The sequence below is a fragment of the Megalopta genalis genome, unplaced genomic scaffold (assembly GCF_051020955.1).
Source record: "Megalopta genalis isolate 19385.01 unplaced genomic scaffold, iyMegGena1_principal scaffold0037, whole genome shotgun sequence".
NCBI lineage: Eukaryota > Metazoa > Arthropoda > Insecta > Hymenoptera > Halictidae > Megalopta > Megalopta genalis.
This window is the reverse complement of record NW_027476106.1, coordinates 348,328-366,965: the sequence shown is the minus strand read 5'-3', so window position 1 is coordinate 366,965 and position 18,638 is coordinate 348,328. Positions and strand designations below refer to the sequence as shown.

General features: G+C 53.8%; 4 protein-coding genes across 9 annotated transcripts in view; 1 reads left to right on the top strand and 3 right to left on the bottom strand.

Annotated features, from left to right (window-relative positions):
- Positions 1-88: 88 nt before the first annotated feature.
- On the bottom strand, positions 89-14,060 carry LOC117221388 (uncharacterized). 2 transcript variants are annotated; one of them, XM_033472312.2, is made up of 9 exons: positions 7,658-14,060; positions 7,016-7,327; positions 4,926-6,283; positions 4,625-4,853; positions 4,397-4,555; positions 2,809-4,307; positions 1,918-2,382; positions 1,673-1,801; positions 89-517 (listed from the first exon to the last, which is right to left on the bottom strand). In XM_033472312.2, exons 2-9 carry the CDS (start codon positions 7,295-7,297, stop codon positions 331-333), a joined length of 4,308 nt encoding a protein of 1,435 aa, XP_033328203.2. In that variant the 5' UTR covers positions 7,298-7,327; positions 7,658-14,060; the 3' UTR covers positions 89-330. The 2 variants fall into 2 exon arrangements, with proteins under 2 accessions (XP_033328203.2, XP_033328202.2); XM_033472311.2 differs by having other exon boundaries at positions 12,979-14,060.
- A 135-nt stretch (positions 14,061-14,195) lies between these two features.
- Positions 14,196-15,085, bottom strand: ND-13B (NADH dehydrogenase (ubiquinone) subunit ND-13B). The gene is made up of 3 exons (XM_033472317.2): positions 14,925-15,085; positions 14,595-14,756; positions 14,196-14,501 (listed from the first exon to the last, which is right to left on the bottom strand). The coding sequence occupies exons 1-3, from the start codon at positions 14,943-14,945 to the stop codon at positions 14,328-14,330; spliced, it is 357 nt and encodes a 118-aa protein (XP_033328208.2). The 5' UTR covers positions 14,946-15,085; the 3' UTR covers positions 14,196-14,327.
- Positions 15,086-16,501: 1,416 nt separating this feature from the next.
- Positions 16,502-17,985, bottom strand: RpS5a (ribosomal protein S5a). Of its 4 annotated transcripts, none has more exons than XM_033472314.2 (3): positions 17,890-17,985; positions 16,913-17,285; positions 16,502-16,838 (listed from the first exon to the last, which is right to left on the bottom strand). In XM_033472314.2, exons 2-3 carry the CDS (start codon positions 17,276-17,278, stop codon positions 16,554-16,556), a joined length of 651 nt encoding a protein of 216 aa, XP_033328205.1. In that variant the 5' UTR covers positions 17,279-17,285; positions 17,890-17,985; the 3' UTR covers positions 16,502-16,553. The 4 variants fall into 4 exon arrangements, with proteins under 4 accessions (XP_033328205.1, XP_033328204.1, XP_033328207.1 ...); XM_033472313.2 differs by having other exon boundaries at positions 17,878-17,980; XM_033472316.2 differs by lacking the exon at positions 17,890-17,985 and adding an exon at positions 17,759-17,876.
- A 177-nt stretch (positions 17,986-18,162) lies between these two features.
- The window catches only part of LOC117221386 (uncharacterized), a 33,641-nt gene continuing 33,165 nt past the window's right edge, over positions 18,163-18,638 (top strand). For both annotated transcript variants that reach the window (XM_033472308.2, XM_033472309.2), the window contains exon 1: positions 18,163-18,481. The gene's annotated coding sequence lies outside the window, so the exon portion shown is untranslated. The remainder of the gene's footprint in view (positions 18,482-18,638) is intronic.

Here is an 18,638-nt window from a genome sequence, read left to right as displayed (position 1 = left end):
GGGCGTTCGGAACTCGTAGACTCGCGCATGCGCGTACGCATGCGCACGAAACGAAGTTGCTCTCGGACAGCAGAGAAAAACTCAAACGCAACAAAGTACACGATGTTTTATTGAAGAAAACGGAACGACGGAATATCGTTTTAGTATCTTACAGCAAAACAAAATATTGTACGCTGGAATCGGAGAACTCTCCGTTATTGCTCCGATAACGATAGATTCCACGATTCGGGCGAACAAAGCCGGGTGGTGGACCGGCGATGCGAAGCGTTCGAAGTTCGCGATCTAGGAACGATCGGCGAACGATCGAAGCGCGTTCGTTCCGAATTCCGGCTAACTCGGAACAGACGGAGGCGGACGGGGATCGAAGGAAATTGGCCGATAACTCCTGCTCCTCGTAAAAGGTCGCAGCCCGCTTATCGCAAAATCGTGGACAGGGTTCCTCGGTCGTTTCGCCAGCTCCGCTGGAGCGTCTTCCTCCGAGGTGGCCGCATCTTCGCTGCGCTCCCGACTAGCCGACCTGCTTCAACGTGTTCGTTCGCTGTTTGGCTGCGTGTGCGTGTGCGCGCGCGCGCGCGCTCGCGCTCGCGTCAGCGACCGCGCTCCCGAAAAGCTCGGCGGAAAAAGGTTGCAACCGCTTTCCGCCGATACTCGGAACGCTCGATGGACGACCGAAGCGAAACGCCGCGATCGCGCGCTCCCCTTCGAAAGTATTAGGACACCCTCTTATTTAATATAAATTGTAGTATTTTTCGTTCGGTTTAGGTTGCGTCTGCGAGTTTTATGGCATCGTAAAAAATCTCTAAAGTACATATTAAGTCGGAAGCGTTCTCGTCACTTGTACGCTTAGTTTTCCCATTTATTCTGCTCTCTCTCTCTCTCTCTCTCTCTCTCTCTCTCTCTCTCTCTCTCTCGTGCTTTCTAAATATGTAGAACATGGCACAATAAAAATAATAGACGGACCAATAAGTTAGTTAGTCCAGGAAACGCATTAAAAACGCGGTGGACGCGTCACCGAAAAGAAGCTTCGATTCTCTTTTATAAAATTGACGTTACTTTTATTATACCGTTAAATGTACATGTGTAATCTACTCGTTACAGTATCGTAAAATTAAGCGCGAAACAAAACGAGAAATTGTAAGAATTTCCCAACGGTCTTACAAATTTATCGAATTCTCCGCAAGCGTCCTAATACCGTCGAAGGGGGGAATTACAGTATAATGTCTCCCTAATTGACGCTCGGATTGTCTACAAAAATGGACAATTTAGGTAGAGAAAATACGATTGTTCGAGCATTTTTATATTTATTGGCAATTGGTAACTATAAGAACGAGCTGCGAGGCTGGAACAATCGTGTCGCCTCTTCCCAAATTGTCCATTTTCGTGGACCATACGAGCGTCGGTAAGGGAGACATTACCGGAAGCGTCGTCGGATGACTAGAGGCGTTCAACGCGTGCCCGTTCCACGTTGTATCGTGCGCTTTGAACTTCTCAGTTTGCACTTTGAATTTTACATATTACCGAACGGAAAACTGCCCCAATGGAGAGGGGGGGAGGGGAACAGCGGCACGCGCGCGCGCCGAATGCGTTTCGCGATCGGTCCCGATCGAGATCGAGAACTTTGACGACTTCGAGGAGCGTCAGGGAGCGTTACCGAGGGTATCGTTGAACGTACCTAGATCGATGGGACTGCGTCTTGACTCCGGTCTCCGTGGAGTGCGGTCTCGTGTTCGGCTGCGAGAGTTCGCTGTCGCTGCTGGCGAAAGACGACTTGGTCGTCAGGGCGCCGTGCGCGAAATCCTTCCTACGGAACGAAACGAAGCGAAACGATCGCGAGACCGTTAACGTTAGCAGAATATCGAGACGAATAAACGAGTATACGAATATTCGCAGCGAGTCGAGAGGGAGAACCGGGCGCACCTGTAATTGTCGGACCTGGAAACGGAGTCGGAAATCGTCGTCGGGAGCTTGGCGGATTGGACGTTCCGATCCACGAAGACGGGAGAACGTTTCGGGATGTCGCAGACGACCTTCGGATGAACGGTGGTCTGTTTGGCTTCGAGATGCGACGACGCGTCCGGCGCCCAATCGTAGTAGTTCGGTCGGTAGCCGCCGGCGAACGGGTCGCCGCCGCGTCGCTGTTTCGAGTCGGAACTGGACCCGGAACCCGAGTCCCTCTTGCGACGACACTCGTTGCTACCCTCGAGACGCTTCTTTCCCTTCGCCGAGGTTTGCGCGGCGTCGCGATTATTTCCGGCGGACTGCCGGTGGTTCGGCTGACAGGTCGGCTGCCAAGTGGGCGAAGAGGCGGTGGAGGAAGGCGCGCCGTCCGGATCCGGCCGGCGCACCTGCGAGCTGTCCCACTCGACGGTGCTCGCCAGGTTGCTACAATTCATCAAACTCGTTAGAAAGTTCGTCGGCAGCGTACGGCTGACCAGTTTTGGGCCACGCGTCTCCTAGCACCCTCGTGCTCCGGCGCTCGACGGGACGAGACGGGTCGAGAGGGGACGAGGCGACGGATCGCGGAGCACGGGCGGCCGCGAGCGCGGCCAAAGGTTAAAAAGCCGCTTCTCGCGGTTTTGGGCCACGCGCGCTTCTTACCCCCGCTCCTCTTCCCCGCGTTCCCGCGTAGCCGCGCTTTCGCTGCTCGCGGTCCGCGACGGATGCCGAAGGGGGAGGGGAGGAGGCGTGGCCCAAAACTCGTCGCCTTTACGCTGCCTTCGATCTCCCGCGAAGGAGGAACGAAGCGGGGCGGGGGGTGGTGGTGCAAGAGGGGACAAAGGGAATCTCGAATCTCTTTCCGGTTCTTACTTGAAATTCTCCTCCATTTCCTTGAACAAACGCAACTGCTGTCTGATGTTCGCCTTCTCTTTCGCGCGTTTCCGCTGAAACTCCTCCTCCACCTTCTGCATGGCTTCCAGCTCGCCCTTCCGCTGGCGTTCCTTCGCCTCGGCCTCCCGCGACAGCTTCTCGGCCAATCGGCGCCTCTCGATCTGTCTGACCGTCGACTGGAAAGTGAATCGTCTGCCCTTCGAGCCGGCCTTTCCTTGCGGTTTCGCCTCTTTGGACGTCGAGGACGGTTCACGACCGTTCACGGCTCCTCGAGAAGGATCTCGAGTTTGCTCCCGTTTGGACTCGACGGAACGGTCCTCGAGCCCGGTCGTCCTCGGCCGTCGCTTCGACGGACTGCGACGGTAACTCGTGTACGCCGGCTCCGCGGTCTGCCTCGCGCGACCTCCCTCGCGAGCGTCCCCGTCTTCGTCCCGCTCGACGACGCCGATCCGCCCCGAGATCCGTCGCTTCGCGTCGTCCGCTTCCGGCAGATACATCACGCGTCCGCTCGGAGCCAAGTAGGAGAAGGACGGCGATATCAACGTGACGGGAAAGTCGGTCGCGTACAGTTCGAGCTCCGCCGCCTCGTTCTCCGCGCTCCTCTCCGTCTTCTCCAACGCCTCCTCGTCCTCTTCCTCCTCGTCCTCGTCCTCGTCGTCCTCCTCCTCCTCCTCCTCCTCCTCCTCCTCCTCGTCGTCGTCCTCGTCCTCGTGTTCGCCCTCGTCGTCCTCGTCGTCCTCGTCGCGGTCGCCGTCCTCGTCCTCGTAGTCCTCGTCGTCGTTGCAGTTGCCATTGGCGTCGTTCTCGCAACGATTCTTAACGACGTCGACGACGAGCTTCTCCTCCCGGTCGCGAGCTCCGATCGATTTCCAGCAGGACGACGAAGCGGAGAATCGCGCGGTCTCGACGGCGAGCGACTGTCCGTGCTGCAACGAGGTCGGCGCGCTGGTCGACAAGAACCAGTTGTCGTCGAGAACGTCGTGCGAGTGCTTCTTCCTAAGCTCGTGCGCCCCGATCCCGAACGCCCCCGACATCGATCTCTTGAGCTTCTTCAGCGAGTCGAAGGCCGACATCTGTTCCCGCGTTCTCGACTCGGGCAAGGTCGGACTCGGCCTGGGATCCTCGCGAGGCAGCGACAGCGAGAACACGCAGGTTCGGGGCCGATAGTTGTTGAACGGCGCGGCCAAGGGCAACGGCGAGGGCGAATCGACGCCCGCGTCGCTGCTCGACTCGTCGTCGCCCAGGTCCTGCTGCGGCGTCCACGCCGGCCTCGTCGCGGACGTTTTCGCCCGGTTGATCGTGTTCGCGTCGAACGAGTCCTCGTTGCCCGCCCCCGCGTCCCCGGATATCCCGGAGTCGCCGGACTTGTCGTGGGAACTGCGAGGGCCGAGCGCGAGCATCGGAGGCGGCGGCGGCGGAGGCGGAGGCGGCGGTGGCGGCGGTCTCGAGAGCCGCTCGATCCTCTCCTCGAACATCGCCTGGAACGCGAATTTAACTAGGATTACGTTGCGCCTTCTCTCCTCGAGCTCCCGTAGGCAGCGGTGGATCGCGATTTCGTTTTACCGACCGGCGTCTCTTCGCTGGCCGTGCTCGTGCTGGGCCCGGGCGTTTCCAGCGCGGAGAGCAGCCTCCAAGCGGCCGACGGCGAGAATCGCGGGATCTCCAGCTGCTTCTTCGGCAGGGTCGGTCGCAGCTTCAACGAGATGTCCTCCGCGACGTTGCGGCCCTGAAACGAACCAGCGGGACAACGTGAAGAAGAGAAACGTCGCGTCGGTCGGAGACGGGTTCCACTTACGGAAGCGTCGTCCGTGTCGTCCGCCGCGTCCATGGAAGATCTACAGTCCTCTCGGTCCCGAAACTCGGTCCGCCTCTCCCGTTTCTCCCGCTTCTCCCGTTTCTCCCGCTTCTCCCGCTTCTCCCGCTTCTCCCGTTTCTCGTGGTCCAGGCGATGCCGCGGCTCGCTCGACGACACCAGCAGCTCCTTCATGCCGAAGTAGAAGGTCTTCGGGGCGGAGTGCGCGTATCTGACGAGCATCGAGCGATCGAGCGTTAAAGAGCGTCGAGAGACGAACAGTCCGAGAAGAAGAGAGACTTACGGCCGGTCGTGGTCCCGATCTCCGCGATCCTCGGAATAATTCGAGTCCTGCTTGCGAGCCACCTTGTCGAGCTTACCGGCTGCGTCGGGATCCGAGTTCTCCTTGTCCTCGAACTCCGGTCGCCGGTCCTCGACCGTTTGCTCGATCGCCTCCGGAATCCATCCGCGGACGTCGACCGCGTCCTTCGTCGACCGCGGCGACAGCGAACGAGCGGGCTCGGTCCAATCGACCGCGACCCGTTCGTTGCAAACGAGATCGCGATTTCCCGCGTCGTTCGATCGCCGTCGGCCGGTCGCCCGATCGGACGAGCCGCGCCCGGCGTCGAGGATCGCCGGCTGCTCGACGAGATTCGGCCGGACGGACGGTTTTCCCGATTTTCCCTGTTCCTCCGCGGCTCTTCGCGGATATTCGTCGGCTGGGCGAGACCGCGCGGGTGGCTTCGCGTGCCGCGAAACCGGCTCGCTCTCGTTCCCGATCTCGATCGGAGGCCGGTCGGAGAGCTCGCGGCGGCGATCCAGCGATCGCGACTCGACCTCGATCGACGCGGGTCGATCGAGGCCGACGGCGGATCTGGTCGCGCTCGCGAGCTTGTCGCGGACTCTTCTGGCCGCTTGGATCAGCTCCGCCTGGAACTCCGGGCTGCTGACGCTTCTCCGGAGCGTGTTCTTTCCGTCGAACTGATTCGCCCGCGGTCGTTGTCGCTGTCGGTCCGCGTCCGCGTCGGCGTCGGCGGCGCCGTCAGCGTCCGCGTTGGAAAGCCGACGAAGCGGTTGAGTCGATTCGAGCTCGCGATGCCGCCGATTCTGTCCGTCCAAGCTGGACAGCTGCCAACCGACTCGCGCCTTCTTGGTCTCCGCCCGAGTCTTGAAGAGGCGGGATCTCCTCGGCGGCGGTTGGACGTTCCGCTCGTGGCGACAGCGAGCCTCGACGTCCCGAGGATCGAACGGAATCGAGACGGAGGTCGAGGTCGACGTGGAGGTCGAGATCGGATCGTTGCCGAACACGATCGGAGCGGTGGGCGGGGCGGGAGCTTTGTACTTTTTCCTGGCCTTGTACCGACTCTCGCCGCGGTCCTTGGAGTCTCTGTCGGCCCGTCGACGATCGACGGCCGGCCGGTCCTCTCGGCCGCCGATCGGGCTCTCGAAGCTCGACCGGTCCGGCGGCTCGGGCGCCGCGTATCGCAGATCCGGCTCGCTTCCGAATCGCTTCAAGTCGGACGGTGCGCCGTTGAATCGTCGGCGACTCGCGTCCACCTGGTAGCGGCAGCACGCTCGCTCGATCCTCGTCGTGCGTGGCTCCGGGACGCGGGACGCCGAGGTGCTTCTGCTGCGAAACGGTCCGTCGCGCTCCCGCTCGCGCTGAAATCGACCGCCTGTCTCGTGAGCGTGCCAGTTTTTTTTTTACACTTTTTACACAGTTTTTATGGAATAGTATGTGCGACGGATGAACGCGCAGCAACGCATTAACCCCTTAACGTGCACGCTCGAGTTAACTCGAGAATTGAAAATAACAATGTGAAAGCAAACGAAAACAATCGTTTTATTGATATTTATCGTTTACATGGGATTGTAAGCAAGTATAAAATATATCCTTTTTCCACTTATCACTTACGACTTATCTCTTCCTTGCGAGCCGCTTTCCGACAGCGTATTCATATTCAGATTCTGATTCGCTCATTTTTCAATATATACTTTACTAAAATATAATGTAAAATAAAATATAAATATAATAATAAATATTATAAATATACTAGTATCGTTATTATTTATGTTTTAAAAGTATAAATAAATATTTTTCTGATAATAATGTTTATTCTGAAATGGGTATTCGAAAAGGAAGATAAAATAAAAGTCGATGTGTGTGCGTGTAATACTATAATATTCGACTATTTTCTGCAATGTTATCAAAATCCAAACTTGCAATAAAACTTTTGATTATTTTTGTATTTTTGTAATTTTCTTGTCAAGACAACGTTCTAAATTGTGTTTTTTTACATCTAAAAAAAAATTGATCTTTTTGGCCGGCCTTTTTCAAAAAAACTGTGCATCAAGGGGTTAAACCGTGTACATACGGAACGACGGTGCGTTTACCTTGGCGAGATCGCGCGACGACGCGAACGTCGGCGCTCTGCGACCGCTTATGGTCCCGCCGTTCTGGATGATGCTGCCGTTGTCGGTTGCGCGTAACCTCTGATTCGGTGGCTCCGGCAGCACTTTCCGAGCCGCCGCGGCGACCGCTCGAGACCGATGCCTAGCCAGCTCTCGTGGAAACGATTGGGACCAACCGCGGCTCCCCTCCGGGACCGGGAGGCCGCTCGATCGACCGGAGCTTGCCGCCTGTTCGTTCCGCGAGCTGCTCCCGTTGTTGCCCATTTTCCAGGTCCTCGCGTCGACCGTCGTCCGCTGCCGATCAAGCGTGCACAATTGTACAGGGTGTCGCAAAAGTCGCTAGCGATCGGCAAACGAGGGTCGTTCGAAGCGACGCTTCCCGCTCGGCGCGAACGCGATCCGCGGTCTTCTCTACGATTCGTCGAGGAAAAACGACGACCGACGGAGGCGGCCGAGTCAAAACGAGCCGGTTCCGCCGAACGAAGCCGCGGATCGCGTTTTCGCCATGGGAAACGTTACTCGGAATCCCTCGTTTCCCGATCGCGAGTCACTTTTCGGACACCTTGTATACGACGAGAACCGAGAGCGACTACGGAAGAGAAAAAATCGGTGGGAAAAACGAACCTGAAAAGACCCGCCAGTGAAACGGACGCGGAAGAGAAAACCTTCGACGCTCGTCGAAGCGATAACGAAGAGAAGGAAGTGGAGAAACTTTGAATCCACGGATGTAGTTTATAGTTTTCTTGTATAGCCCGCTTTCTAATTATCGTCGAGCGGACAGAATCGTTCGGGGGAGTCTTCCGCGCCTATGCCGAGCGGAACGAGTTTATTCGCACGCGCGATTACGCGGATTTCGATATAGAACCATTCGCAACGTACGGCGACGCGCGGCGACACACGGCGACACACGACGATGTACGGCGACACACGGCGCCGGCGCGCGCAGCCTCGAAACGCTTCGACCGCCGGACACCGACCAGTTACCGACCGGAACTTGATCTTAGCAACATCGGGTGGCGCCACCGTGCACTCTCAAGTATTCTTTCTACTCCGGCGATAAACGCGTCCGACAGTTTCAGTATTTCTGTCGCTGCGTGTAGCGAACGAAGCGCGGCAAATTCGAATTGTTGCACGGTAAAAATGTACCAGATGCGCTACACGTTTGAACGTTATCGAACCGTTTGCCGAAAATATCGTACCAGGCATCTCCGAACTTTTCCTAGGTCGTTCGCGCGGTCGAATGGCAAAAACGAAATGACGAAGCGACGTTGCCGACCGAGTCGTCGATACCGACTACGCTTTTCGAGCTACCTGTGCCGAACGAACGCGAGAGAAACGCGTTGCGAGCGTCGATAGCGTCGATACGCGTACGTTCGTTACACGCGTGTAACATCCGTAAACGGAATGCGATTTCTCGACGACGACGACGACGACGACGAAAACGCGGGGAAAAGAGGTCGGAGCGATCGTTGCTTCCAGTTCGTCGAAGCGAGGCGAAACGGCGCGACGGGTAATCGCGATACCGGCGATAACGGGTTTTATCTAACGGGTTCGAATCGGTCCGGGCAGCACGATCGAACGACGAACCGTCCCATTGTCGGAACGAACTGCTCGCGCTCGAGTCGATTCGAGTCGGATTTCGAAACGCGGCGCGGCCGCTGGAATGCGAAGAGAACTGTTACGCCGGGTCCACGCTGTCGCTCGCGAACAGCCCGCCGGCGGCGCGGCGAGCGGTACGCTCGCTGTCCATGAACGGGACTGTCCGCGAGCTCGGAGCGCGCGTGGTCGCGTTCGCAACGATTCGAAGCGTTTCCAACCGACCGTGAATTCGAAGCGAACCGAGCTCGTAACTGTTCGCGAGCTCCGACGCGAACCCTCGGCAGGCGGATGTTTTCGGTCCGCTCGCGAACTGTTATTCCGAGCGAGGGTTACCGGTATCGCGTCGTCGCGTCGGCTCAACGTCCGCTTCGCGCTCGAGACGACAACCTCGACGTCGCGTAGCCTCGTAATCCGAGAGAAAGTTACGCGGACGCGCATCATCGTTCGGATCGATCCGCGTTTAGACGACTCGCTGTCGTCTATCGTCTATCGATACCGATCGCCGCGAGCCGAGCAACTACCTGCGAATCGAATCGAATCGAATCGGATCGGATCGGATCGGATCGGATCGGATCGAATCGAATCGAGGTCGCAGGCTTCGCGCGAAAAAGAAAGTCTTCCTGGGGCGCGGACGAGCACGAGATCCGGTAATCCGGTGAGAGCGGACGCGCCGCGACTCCCGTCGGCCGTTTTTGCCTCTCGACGTCGTTCTCTCTCTCTCTCTCTCTTTCTCTCGTCGCTTTCTTTAATGCCGCAGCCGGTCGCGACTCTCGATGACCGAAATTCGTTCGACGAGGATTCGTCGACGGAATCCGTAAACCCGTGAAAGAATCGGAAAGTCGACTTCGAGGAACCGGCTTTCGGTCAGAGGAACGCGTAGAAATCGTTCCGAACCGTGCGACAACGGCCGTAACTTTGACATAACTGCGTACACTGTACGGCGCGCCTAATACGCTCCGGGGACCGCGGACGGGCGCGTACGAATCTCATGCAAATACCGGACGACGCGTCTCCGCGCGTACCAAAGAGAGGCGGCGATCTCTACGACCTACATTCCCTTGGAAGGTTTCTAGAGATCGGTGTTGCGTAAAGAGACGCGGTGCGACGCGACCAGACGAGACGAGACGGGAAAGGACGAGAAGAAAAGACGAGAGAAAAGAAAACGAGGGAGACCGAATGCCGGAGTACAGTAATGTCTCTCCGATCGACGCTCGGATTGTCCACGAAAGTGGATAATTTTGGAAGGGGTGATTATATTATTATTTATATTATTTATTTTTATTATTATTATTATTTTTTTATTATTTATTTTTATAGTTATAAATTGTCCACGATTATAAAAACGAGCCGCGAGGCTCGAATAATCTTTTCCCAAAGTGGACGATCCGAGCGTCAGTAAGGAAGACATTACTGTAATCTGAGCGTCGGTAAGGGAGACATTACTGTAATCCGAGCGTCAGTAAGGGAGACATTACCGTAATCTGAGCGTCGGTAATCTAATCGACTCTAATCGACGCTCAGCCTTTGCTCTAAAAATGCACAATTTGGGAAGAGGAGATACGATTATAAAAACGAGCCGCAAGGCTCGAAAAATCTCTTCTCAAATTATCCATTTTAGCGTCAGTAAGGGAGACGTTACTGCCGCCAACTCGGTGAACCGGGTCGATCGAATTTTCCCGGAGTTCGAGGCAAATTCTTCGCGTTCCACGGACGCGGCCTCGACGAAAAAGCTCTTTACCCGTCGAGCACGGAATCGTCGAAACCGAGCGCGGCTGTCGCGTCGAACTCGCGTTCGGCTCGCCTCGTTTCGCGAAACGGGATCGATTCGACCCGTTCGATCGTTATTCCGCTTGCGATTCTTCCTAATTTCACCGGCGACCGGACAACCGAAAAGGTAATGGAGAAAACGGATCGAAACGAGTGGCGCGAAAAGAGAAGGAGCGCGCGCGCGAGAGAGAAAGACAGATAAAAGTAGGGGAAGAAGGGGATGGAAGAGTGGGGCACGAAACGGCAGGTTGTCAAGAACCAGCACGGATGGGTGTTATTCGCGAGGCATGTGGGTCAGGCGCAATCGTGCAAGTGCACCGTGACGCACCCATTTCTCTCGCACCTGCGCGCATGCGCATTACCAAACTCGATCCTAGAAGTTGATCCGCGACGCGAGAAAACGAGCGGATTCGAACGATCTGGACACGCGGATAGGGATTTTTTCGAACGAATCGTTGGCGGATATCGGGTGCCGCGCGGTTTCTCGCGTTCTTCCGCGTCCTTGTCCGACGTTTCCCGTCGTTTTTCCATCGTTCTCTATCCACCGTTCCCCGTCGCCGATAAAAATCCGCGAACGCAGTTTCACGGGAATTTTAGAATGCGGAAGGAAAGCTGCGGGCCGAGTCGAGTCGAGTCGAGACGAGTCGAATAGAGTCGTGTCTCGGCAAGTCGAGGCTAAGCGAGTAGCGAGGGCAACGATTGTACGAATAGAAGGAGAGAACGGTAGGGATCGAGCGGCGGTAGTGGTAAAGCGAACGACATCCGCGTTCGCGTTCGCGTTCGCCTCCGCGTTCGTGCCAACCTTTATCGAGGGGAAACAGCCGATTACGGAGAGCATATAGGAGACCGCGAGGAGACGCGCGCGCGGAAGGCAACGACGATTTGCCGCGCGACGGAGCCGAGACGCGTCCGTTCTTCTTTCCAGCCTCGAGATCCGAGGAATGCGAGATTCTTGGGAAACGAGCGACGCCGACGCGCCTGCCGCAGGGCCATCTTCGAATGGAGAAACGGTGACGGAGAAACTGCGCGAACGAACGAACGGATGGACGAAAGGTGAAAGTTGCTCGCGCGCACGGTCGCGGTTCCGACAGACGGAAAAGGTGGCTGAAATTTGAGCGCGAAGAGACGCGCGAACGGTACACGCGTCGCGACCTACGTGGAAGCCGTTCTCCCAAAAATCTGCGACACGCGATTCCTCGTAACTTTCTCCTACGGCGATCCGCGGGCTCCCGGTCCGCGCGAGTTTTCAGCGAATCGCCCAGGGTTGACGTTAACGGTCCGGCGAAACGAAAGGAATCGGCGGCGGCGCGGCGCGGCGCGACAGTTCGCTGACCGAGAGGACGCGAGCGTGTTCTCGCAGGAGCCGAGAGAAACAACGGTTAGGCGAATTCGCGACGCGCGGGATACCATAACGTTGATCGGAGACGGCGAGGGAAAGCGTGCGCGGCCTGTGCCGCGCACGAAATTCGACGCGTTTCCTATCGGCGAGAAAAATCCTCGCGTATTCGTTCGTTCGGTGCTTTCACCCGCGGACTCTCGAAAAGAAAAAAGGCCCCGTGCCGTGCCGTTGCAACGGGGCGGACCGGTCTCTCGCAATTTTATCGTAGAAGAGCGGCGCGCTTCCACCGGTCGCGGCGTATCTTACCGAAACTCGAAAAACGTTGTTGGAAACGTGCGGGCGTTGCGCGATCGCGATGCTGCGCAACGCGACGCGACGCGACGCAACGAAACGCTACGGTACGCGGCACAGCGCGCGTTCGAACAGCGTCGGGCTTTTCGAGGAACGGTTGCCAGGCTCTCCTAACGCTGCGCTTGTTACCGGTCCGCGCGATTGCCGCAACGAGAATCGTAATCGAGCGTTTCCGCGACGGCAAATCGGTCGAATCGCGTAGCCGCGGCTATCGGCCGCGCGCGGAATCTCGCGTCGCCGAGATCCCGTGTAAACAAAGCTCGCGCACGCGATTTCGCCAGCAGCTGGAACCTGGAACTACGAGCGCGCGGAACATAACGGGTCAACGTCACGCCGCGTGAACCTCCTTCCGATTTCGTTGCCAGTCCATTCCGCTCTTCCTTCCTTCCGCGCGTCCTTCCTTTCTTCTCTCCTCTCTTTCTCTCTCACGTTCTTGCCTCGTTAAATTCTCGTTTCTCTTCCGCTCGTGTTTTCCCTTTGCTATTCTTTCGTTGCTGGACCAACGCGAACGAAACGAACGAAACGAACGAATCGAACGAAGAAATATTTTCCACGAGAATCGGTCGAGTCCACCGATCGCGCGAGTTCGAGAGAAACGAGCGAACGAACGAACGAACGAACGCGCGTAACGTGTCGGCTGCTTTCGCCTCGTCGCGCTCAAAGAAATTCCACGCATTGTCTTTGGACGAGAGCGCGTTTTCTTCCGCGAGCATTGTTCCCCGCCGCGAAATCTGGCATGTTTTCGCTTCCGTTTCCGTCTCGCGAATTCTTCGCGACGGGCGAGTCCCGAGCAATTTTCGCGCGGCGACCTCCCTGTTACGCGAGTTCGAGAGAAAAGACCCGTTCGCGAGCGAAATTCCGTTCGAAAGACGAAACATTGTGTACACACCGATCGTCGACTCTCCCAGCTCGTGGTTCCGCTTTTCTTCTGATCGGGAGTTCGACCCGGCGCTCAACGCGAGCCATTGGTCGATCGAATATTCACTTCGAGCAATGTCATTCCGGGCCGAATCGAATCTTCCTCGCGATCGAAGCACCAAACGATCGCAAAGAACGACCGATCGATCGTGTACGGCCACTCCGAAACAGCGAACATCCACCTCGCATCGACGTTTGATTATTCCCGACACTTGCAACACACCCGCGGGCTTCGATTCTTGCTCTTGCTCGCAGCCTCAAAATCGTGACACTTCGACGGCTCTTTACCGGTATGTACTATGGTTTACGGTACGACTGCGATACTATCGCCTACTTTCGAATACGCGGCGGCGAACGGTGAACGGCGAACGGCAAACGGCGAACGACGACTTGTCTTTCTCCGTATTTTTATCGTCGAAACACACCGATTCTTCCGAGTCGTACAAAACGTTCGAAATTCGCGCGACGAACGTGTCGCGAGGGAAAAGACGGAGCAGCGAAAATAGGAGAGAGACAAGTCGGAAAACGTGGTAAAAGAAAACGCGAGAAGAGAAAAAACGAAACCGAAAAGAAGCGAACAACGATCGAAACGACAACGCGAAACGAAACAACGTATCGAATGTTCGACGTCTCGAAAAGGAGTGCGAATCGATCGATCCCTATCCTCGAGCTCGGCTCGAACGCGACGCGAAATCAGGACTGTACGGCGACCCTCGAATCCCCACCCGTAAATCCTCGATCCGCGACTCAAAAACCATTCTCCTACCTTCGCTCTAACTTTACTTAGCTACTCCTACCTAACTTGCCCTATTCCCCACTACCGCGGAACGCATCCCATCGCTATCGCGATCCCGACGCCCCTCTCTATCTCCCGCCTGAGAGAGGAACTCCTATCTCTCCGCATTCCTTTCGATGCCGCTGTCGATGCCGATGTTGACGTTCGCGTCGACGTCGACGTCGTTGCCGGACCCTGTGTTCCTCGATCGTTCCTCTTTCGGTCCGGATACACCCAACTCGCTTTCAGCGTCGTCTTCAGTTTATAGTCGCTTCGGTATCATCCTTCTCGTCGTCCCGAACCGGAAAGCATTCAAGACCGTTCTCGAAACGGGCCTTCCGTCGAATCAACGAATTTACTTTCTAAACGTACCCTGAACATTTGCAGAGACACATATATTCGTAACAACTGCAAAAGTTTATGCGATATTTATTTTTCATACAAGACGCATCGACGGCGTGACACGCGTACGAACGTGTATCTCACGTGGGATCGACGGTCTATCCTTTCGGCTCTATCTACAAATCTGTTATATCGGATGTAAATTATTTACGAGGCGGCCATGTCCACTGATGACTGGGTGCTTCTTCTATCAAACTTTCCCACGGTTTCCACGATGACATTCTTTGCGCCAAGATCAACTCGTCCTGCGCTTGCAATAAAAGCTCTTCGATCTGTCCGTAACCTATCTTATTCTCTATATCGGCCACGTTGGTGTTCTGCGATTCGAAAAACATTTCGTTAGACTACACACGGTGTGCGGAAAAACGCGAACACGAACACGAACGTCGATAAATACCGCGGGACATTACCTGTTGTACGATAGCGTTTCTTTCTTTGACGATGGCTTCTGCGTTTCTTCTATAAGCAGACTCTTGCGGTAGAATAGCTAAAGCTGCCAAAACTTGCGAATAGACTCTCATCAAATTGTCACGGGCTTGCGGGTTTACGGCGAGACCCGTTAATCCTGTCGTCTGAAATACAAACGTTTATACTGTCATCGTATACCGTGTATGTACTTGCATCTGCGAACCGTGCAACGATCCGAACAACGTATCGCTGTTGCGACGGTTCGATCGACGTTCGAGCAAGGATTCTTAAACTCGTTTCCTTCGGTACATCGATCTTGACGGATGCGTTACCTTTTTTAAAATCCGTGACATGATCGCTGTCGTAATTTAATCGTAAGAACTCCGATTACGCGATCAACCTGCGACCAAACTTTATCGGAACTTTGCTCGTAACGTTGTTACCTAACCTGGCACAGCGTACGCTCTTCGATTGGCAACACTGAAGTACGTATACTAACGTTGCTAGAGAATACTATCGTGGCACCATCGACGGTGAAGCACGCAAGTTTTCTAACTTTCTATGCGCGTATATACTTGCACCAGGCTAGGCCAGACTAGGATCCCTAATCACCGTGGACCAACGTTGCTGAGAATACATGGACGGACCGTATAGCCTGATTTTTCGCCGTAAGGGGGACTCTGCGTGCGCTTCAGCTGTATTCGGTTTCGCTCGAAGCGCGCGCAGTCTTTTCTTACCGCGAATCTCGCCTCCCTTCTCTCGATATACATGTACTTTCTTGTACACGTAAAGACACCTACGCATCGTCGAGAATCGTCGACTCCTATGGAACAGACTATGGAGATTATGGGATACTAAGAAACTGACCCTAACAGCTCCAAAAAGATTTTTACTGATTTTATTTTTTTTCTATCGAACCTATTAGACTCTGTTGCATCTTGGTGGACTCTGTCTTCCTCCTTCCATTTCCTCTTTCTACGCAGCTCTTTTCTGCTCCTTAATCTTTTCCATTCGCTAGATACCCCAATCTTGGATCGTACTCCTTGTCTCTTAGTTCCCAGTCCCTTAAATCTTCATTTTCCTAATCCCTAGTACCCGGTACATAGTACCTTTCGTGGAAAGGATGTCGTTCCATCATCCCACGTTGCGCTTCGCTGCTCTATCGATCTAGGTACACAAATACTTTCAGACGCATAAGTGTACGCGTAATTACACGAGTGACTTATCCGAATTCCAGAGTTTCCTCGGAGGATTGTCATTCGGCCGCCCGTGTAGACGATTTAAGCTAGCAACGAATGCTTTCTAATACCCAGCTGATAACACGGTGGTTGACACAGTAGTATTATATCCCATAGATTATAGGTGAATAAACATTAATGGGATCGAACAACATTCGTCAGAACTCTTTTTTTTTTCTTTTTTTTTACGTGGGGGAAATCTGCTGGCCAGGCACCCCTGCCCCGCCCGGGGGGTGCGGGACAGGGGTAGTGCGAGGTTTGATCCGCTAAAACCCCCACGGCGACCTAGGGCGCTGGCGATTAACGGGGGAGCCACGGGAACTCTTAAGAACACTACCGCGGCTCTCCCTCGCCTGGCCGGCCACCATGGGATGGCCGGCCGCGTCCCGGGGTTAGATTAAGTCCTCCCCCCTCAAATCATGATGTTAATTTGACGGTGCGGGAGGCCGCGCCCCGCACCGCTCTGTCACGGCGACCGCACAAAGAGGTGCCAAGGGCTCCCGCCCTGGACACGGCGGTCGCCGGGAGGGGGCGACGATAGTGGTCGCCCCCCACTCCCATCAGAGGGAGGACATCTTCGGTCATTCGTTAGAACTCTCGCATTAAATGAATTACGTATCCTATCATTGAATCAAAATTTCTAACGATAGGAATGAATTGTAATGAGAAAATTTTGTTCAAAGGTGGAACATTTATTTGTATATTTTTACGAAAAAATGGTGTTTATCGATTAGACTTTGCAACACGTTCGAGTTCATCCTTCTTTTTGATCGCATACGAATTCGACGAACCTTTCGCAGCATTGATAAGTTCATCGGCTAGGCATTCCGCGATTGTTTTGATATTACGGAAAGCAGCTTCCCTAGCACCGGTACACAATAACCAGATTGCTTGATTGACACGTCTCAACGGAGATACGTCCACCGCCTGTCTCCTAACTGTACCAGCACGGCCGATACGCGTAGAATCTTCTCTTGGTCCTGAATTGATAATCGCAGTTACAAGAACCTGAATGAAATAAGTTAAACGAGTTAGCATACGTTCGCAAAAGATACGTAGAGCGAATTAAACATACTACTTACTTGAAGAGGATTGTCACCCGTAAGGAGGTGAATAATTTCAAACGCGTGCTTTACAATTCTTACGGCCATCAACTTCTTGCCATTGTTTCTACCGTGCATCATCAACGAATTTGTAAGGCGTTCCACTATGGGGCACTGAGCTTTCCGAAATCGTTTCGCCGCGTAACGACCGGCAGAATGTGGCAAATACTTTGCATTCTTCTCTTTGACGGCAATATAATCTTGTAACGACATATCGTTTACTTGTACGTCGTCGCAGTTCCATCGACCAAACAACTTGATTTCTGGTAGTTCGGCTGAAAGCGTAACTTGTAAGGCTGTCGCAGTGGAAACCACTACGTCGTCGAACGTTTCCATATCTGCCATGGTTTGTCTGTAACAGATACACATGTTTTAATTGTACGCAATAACTTATGAAGTCTAAATCTCAGCTTAAGAGTAGTGTACAGCGTAGAAGATAAATAGAAGGGAAGCTTGCTGCGTATCAACGGTGTAATGAAATGAAATAAACAGAAATGTTGTCACATTTGGAGCAACGTTCTTCCAACAGGTTCGAGAACTCCTTTATAAAATTTCTTTATGTCAGATGTCAGTGAACAAAATGTATTCTGTATAAAAATGTAGATACCAAATTCGTATAACCGGACTAGAAACTTTGAAGGATCAACGTTGTTAACGTAGAACTTTTGTAAAGATCACAATGCGAGAAACAATTCAGTCCCCGATCAAAATTTGTTCGTACGAACACTTTTTCAACGGGTTGTTGATATAACGAGATCTATGAAAACCGTGGAGACATGTGGCCATGTGGTTACCCCGAACTATAGTAAACCTTTCGATTCGTACGTTTCGGTTTGTAAAAAACAATTGGAATCACTGAAAATCTTCGTAGATTTAGCACGGTTTGAAAATAATTTTGATCACACGACCGGCAGAAAAATTCGAGTAACATCCGAATTTCTTACCGCACAACTTACGTTCACGTCTTCACTGGAGTAAGCGTGAACAGGAAAAGGCCATGACAGTGATGGCGCTTTGGTCGGTGATTACCGGATTTCGATCGCCCTAGTCAATTTCGATGTACGACGCAATTACGATTCGGGTCTCTCGCACGCGTCGAGAACGTCGAAGCGATGAAATTTATTGTAAAAATAATATTCGTAATTTAAGCGATTAAAATTCTTCTAGGAGATATTTACGCGAAATGAAAAGATTGTACGAATACAAAGTCGTCGATTTGACTACGAAGTGTTTACGGCAGTTCTGTAAACGCACAGAGGCGATAGGTTTGTGAGTTGCCATTTTGTGCGTGTATTTACGATTGATTTCGCTCGGAAGTTACACAATCTTCGTATTTGAACAGTTTTCCGTCGAATCGTTGCGATCTCCTAATAGTGCGGCAACGAAACGATTGTTTTCAGTGCGTGATATGTAGTTATTATATTGTGTTCAGGGTTAGTACCGGTTGCTGAGTAAACCGGTACGTATTTGGAAGAAAAGTTCGTGTTAAGTGCGGAAGATGTCACCACCGGAAACTCCGAGGCAATTTCCGGTCCTTCGAGAAGAACGGTAAGGCTCGTTTTCGTTTGCGTGTTCAATTTGATTCGACAAGCGACACGACTATTAAGGATAAGTCAACCGTATAACGTAATTGTATTAAATACACGCGTACGCGATACGTACACAGAACCGTACATACGTATATATGTATATATATATGTATACG

Excerpts from the sequence above, each read along its gene's own strand:
- LOC117221388 (XM_033472312.2), bottom strand. The coding sequence starts at position 7,297 with ATGGGCAACAACGGGAGCAGCTCGCGGAACGAACAGGCGGCAAGCTCC. Across the intron at positions 6,284-7,015 it reads CGTCGCGCGATCTCGCCAAG|CGCGAGCGGGAGCGCGACGG; the intron begins GTAAACGCACCG and ends GGTCGATTTCAG. Across the intron at positions 2,383-2,808 it reads GAAATGGAGGAGAATTTCAA|CAACCTGGCGAGCACCGTCG; the intron begins GTAAGAACCGGA and ends GATGAATTGTAG.
- ND-13B (XM_033472317.2), bottom strand. The coding sequence starts at position 14,945 with ATGTCACGGATTTTAAAAAAG. Across the intron at positions 14,757-14,924 it reads TGTCACGGATTTTAAAAAAG|ACGACAGGATTAACGGGTCT; the intron begins GTAACGCATCCG and ends TTTGTATTTCAG. Across the intron at positions 14,502-14,594 it reads GAAACGCTATCGTACAACAG|AACACCAACGTGGCCGATAT; the intron begins GTAATGTCCCGC and ends TTCGAATCGCAG.
- RpS5a (XM_033472314.2), bottom strand. The coding sequence starts at position 17,278 with ATGGCAGATATGGAAACGTTCGACGACGTAGTGGTTTCCACTGCGACA. Across the intron at positions 16,839-16,912 it reads CGGGTGACAATCCTCTTCAA|GTTCTTGTAACTGCGATTAT; the intron begins GTAAGTAGTATG and ends TATTTCATTCAG.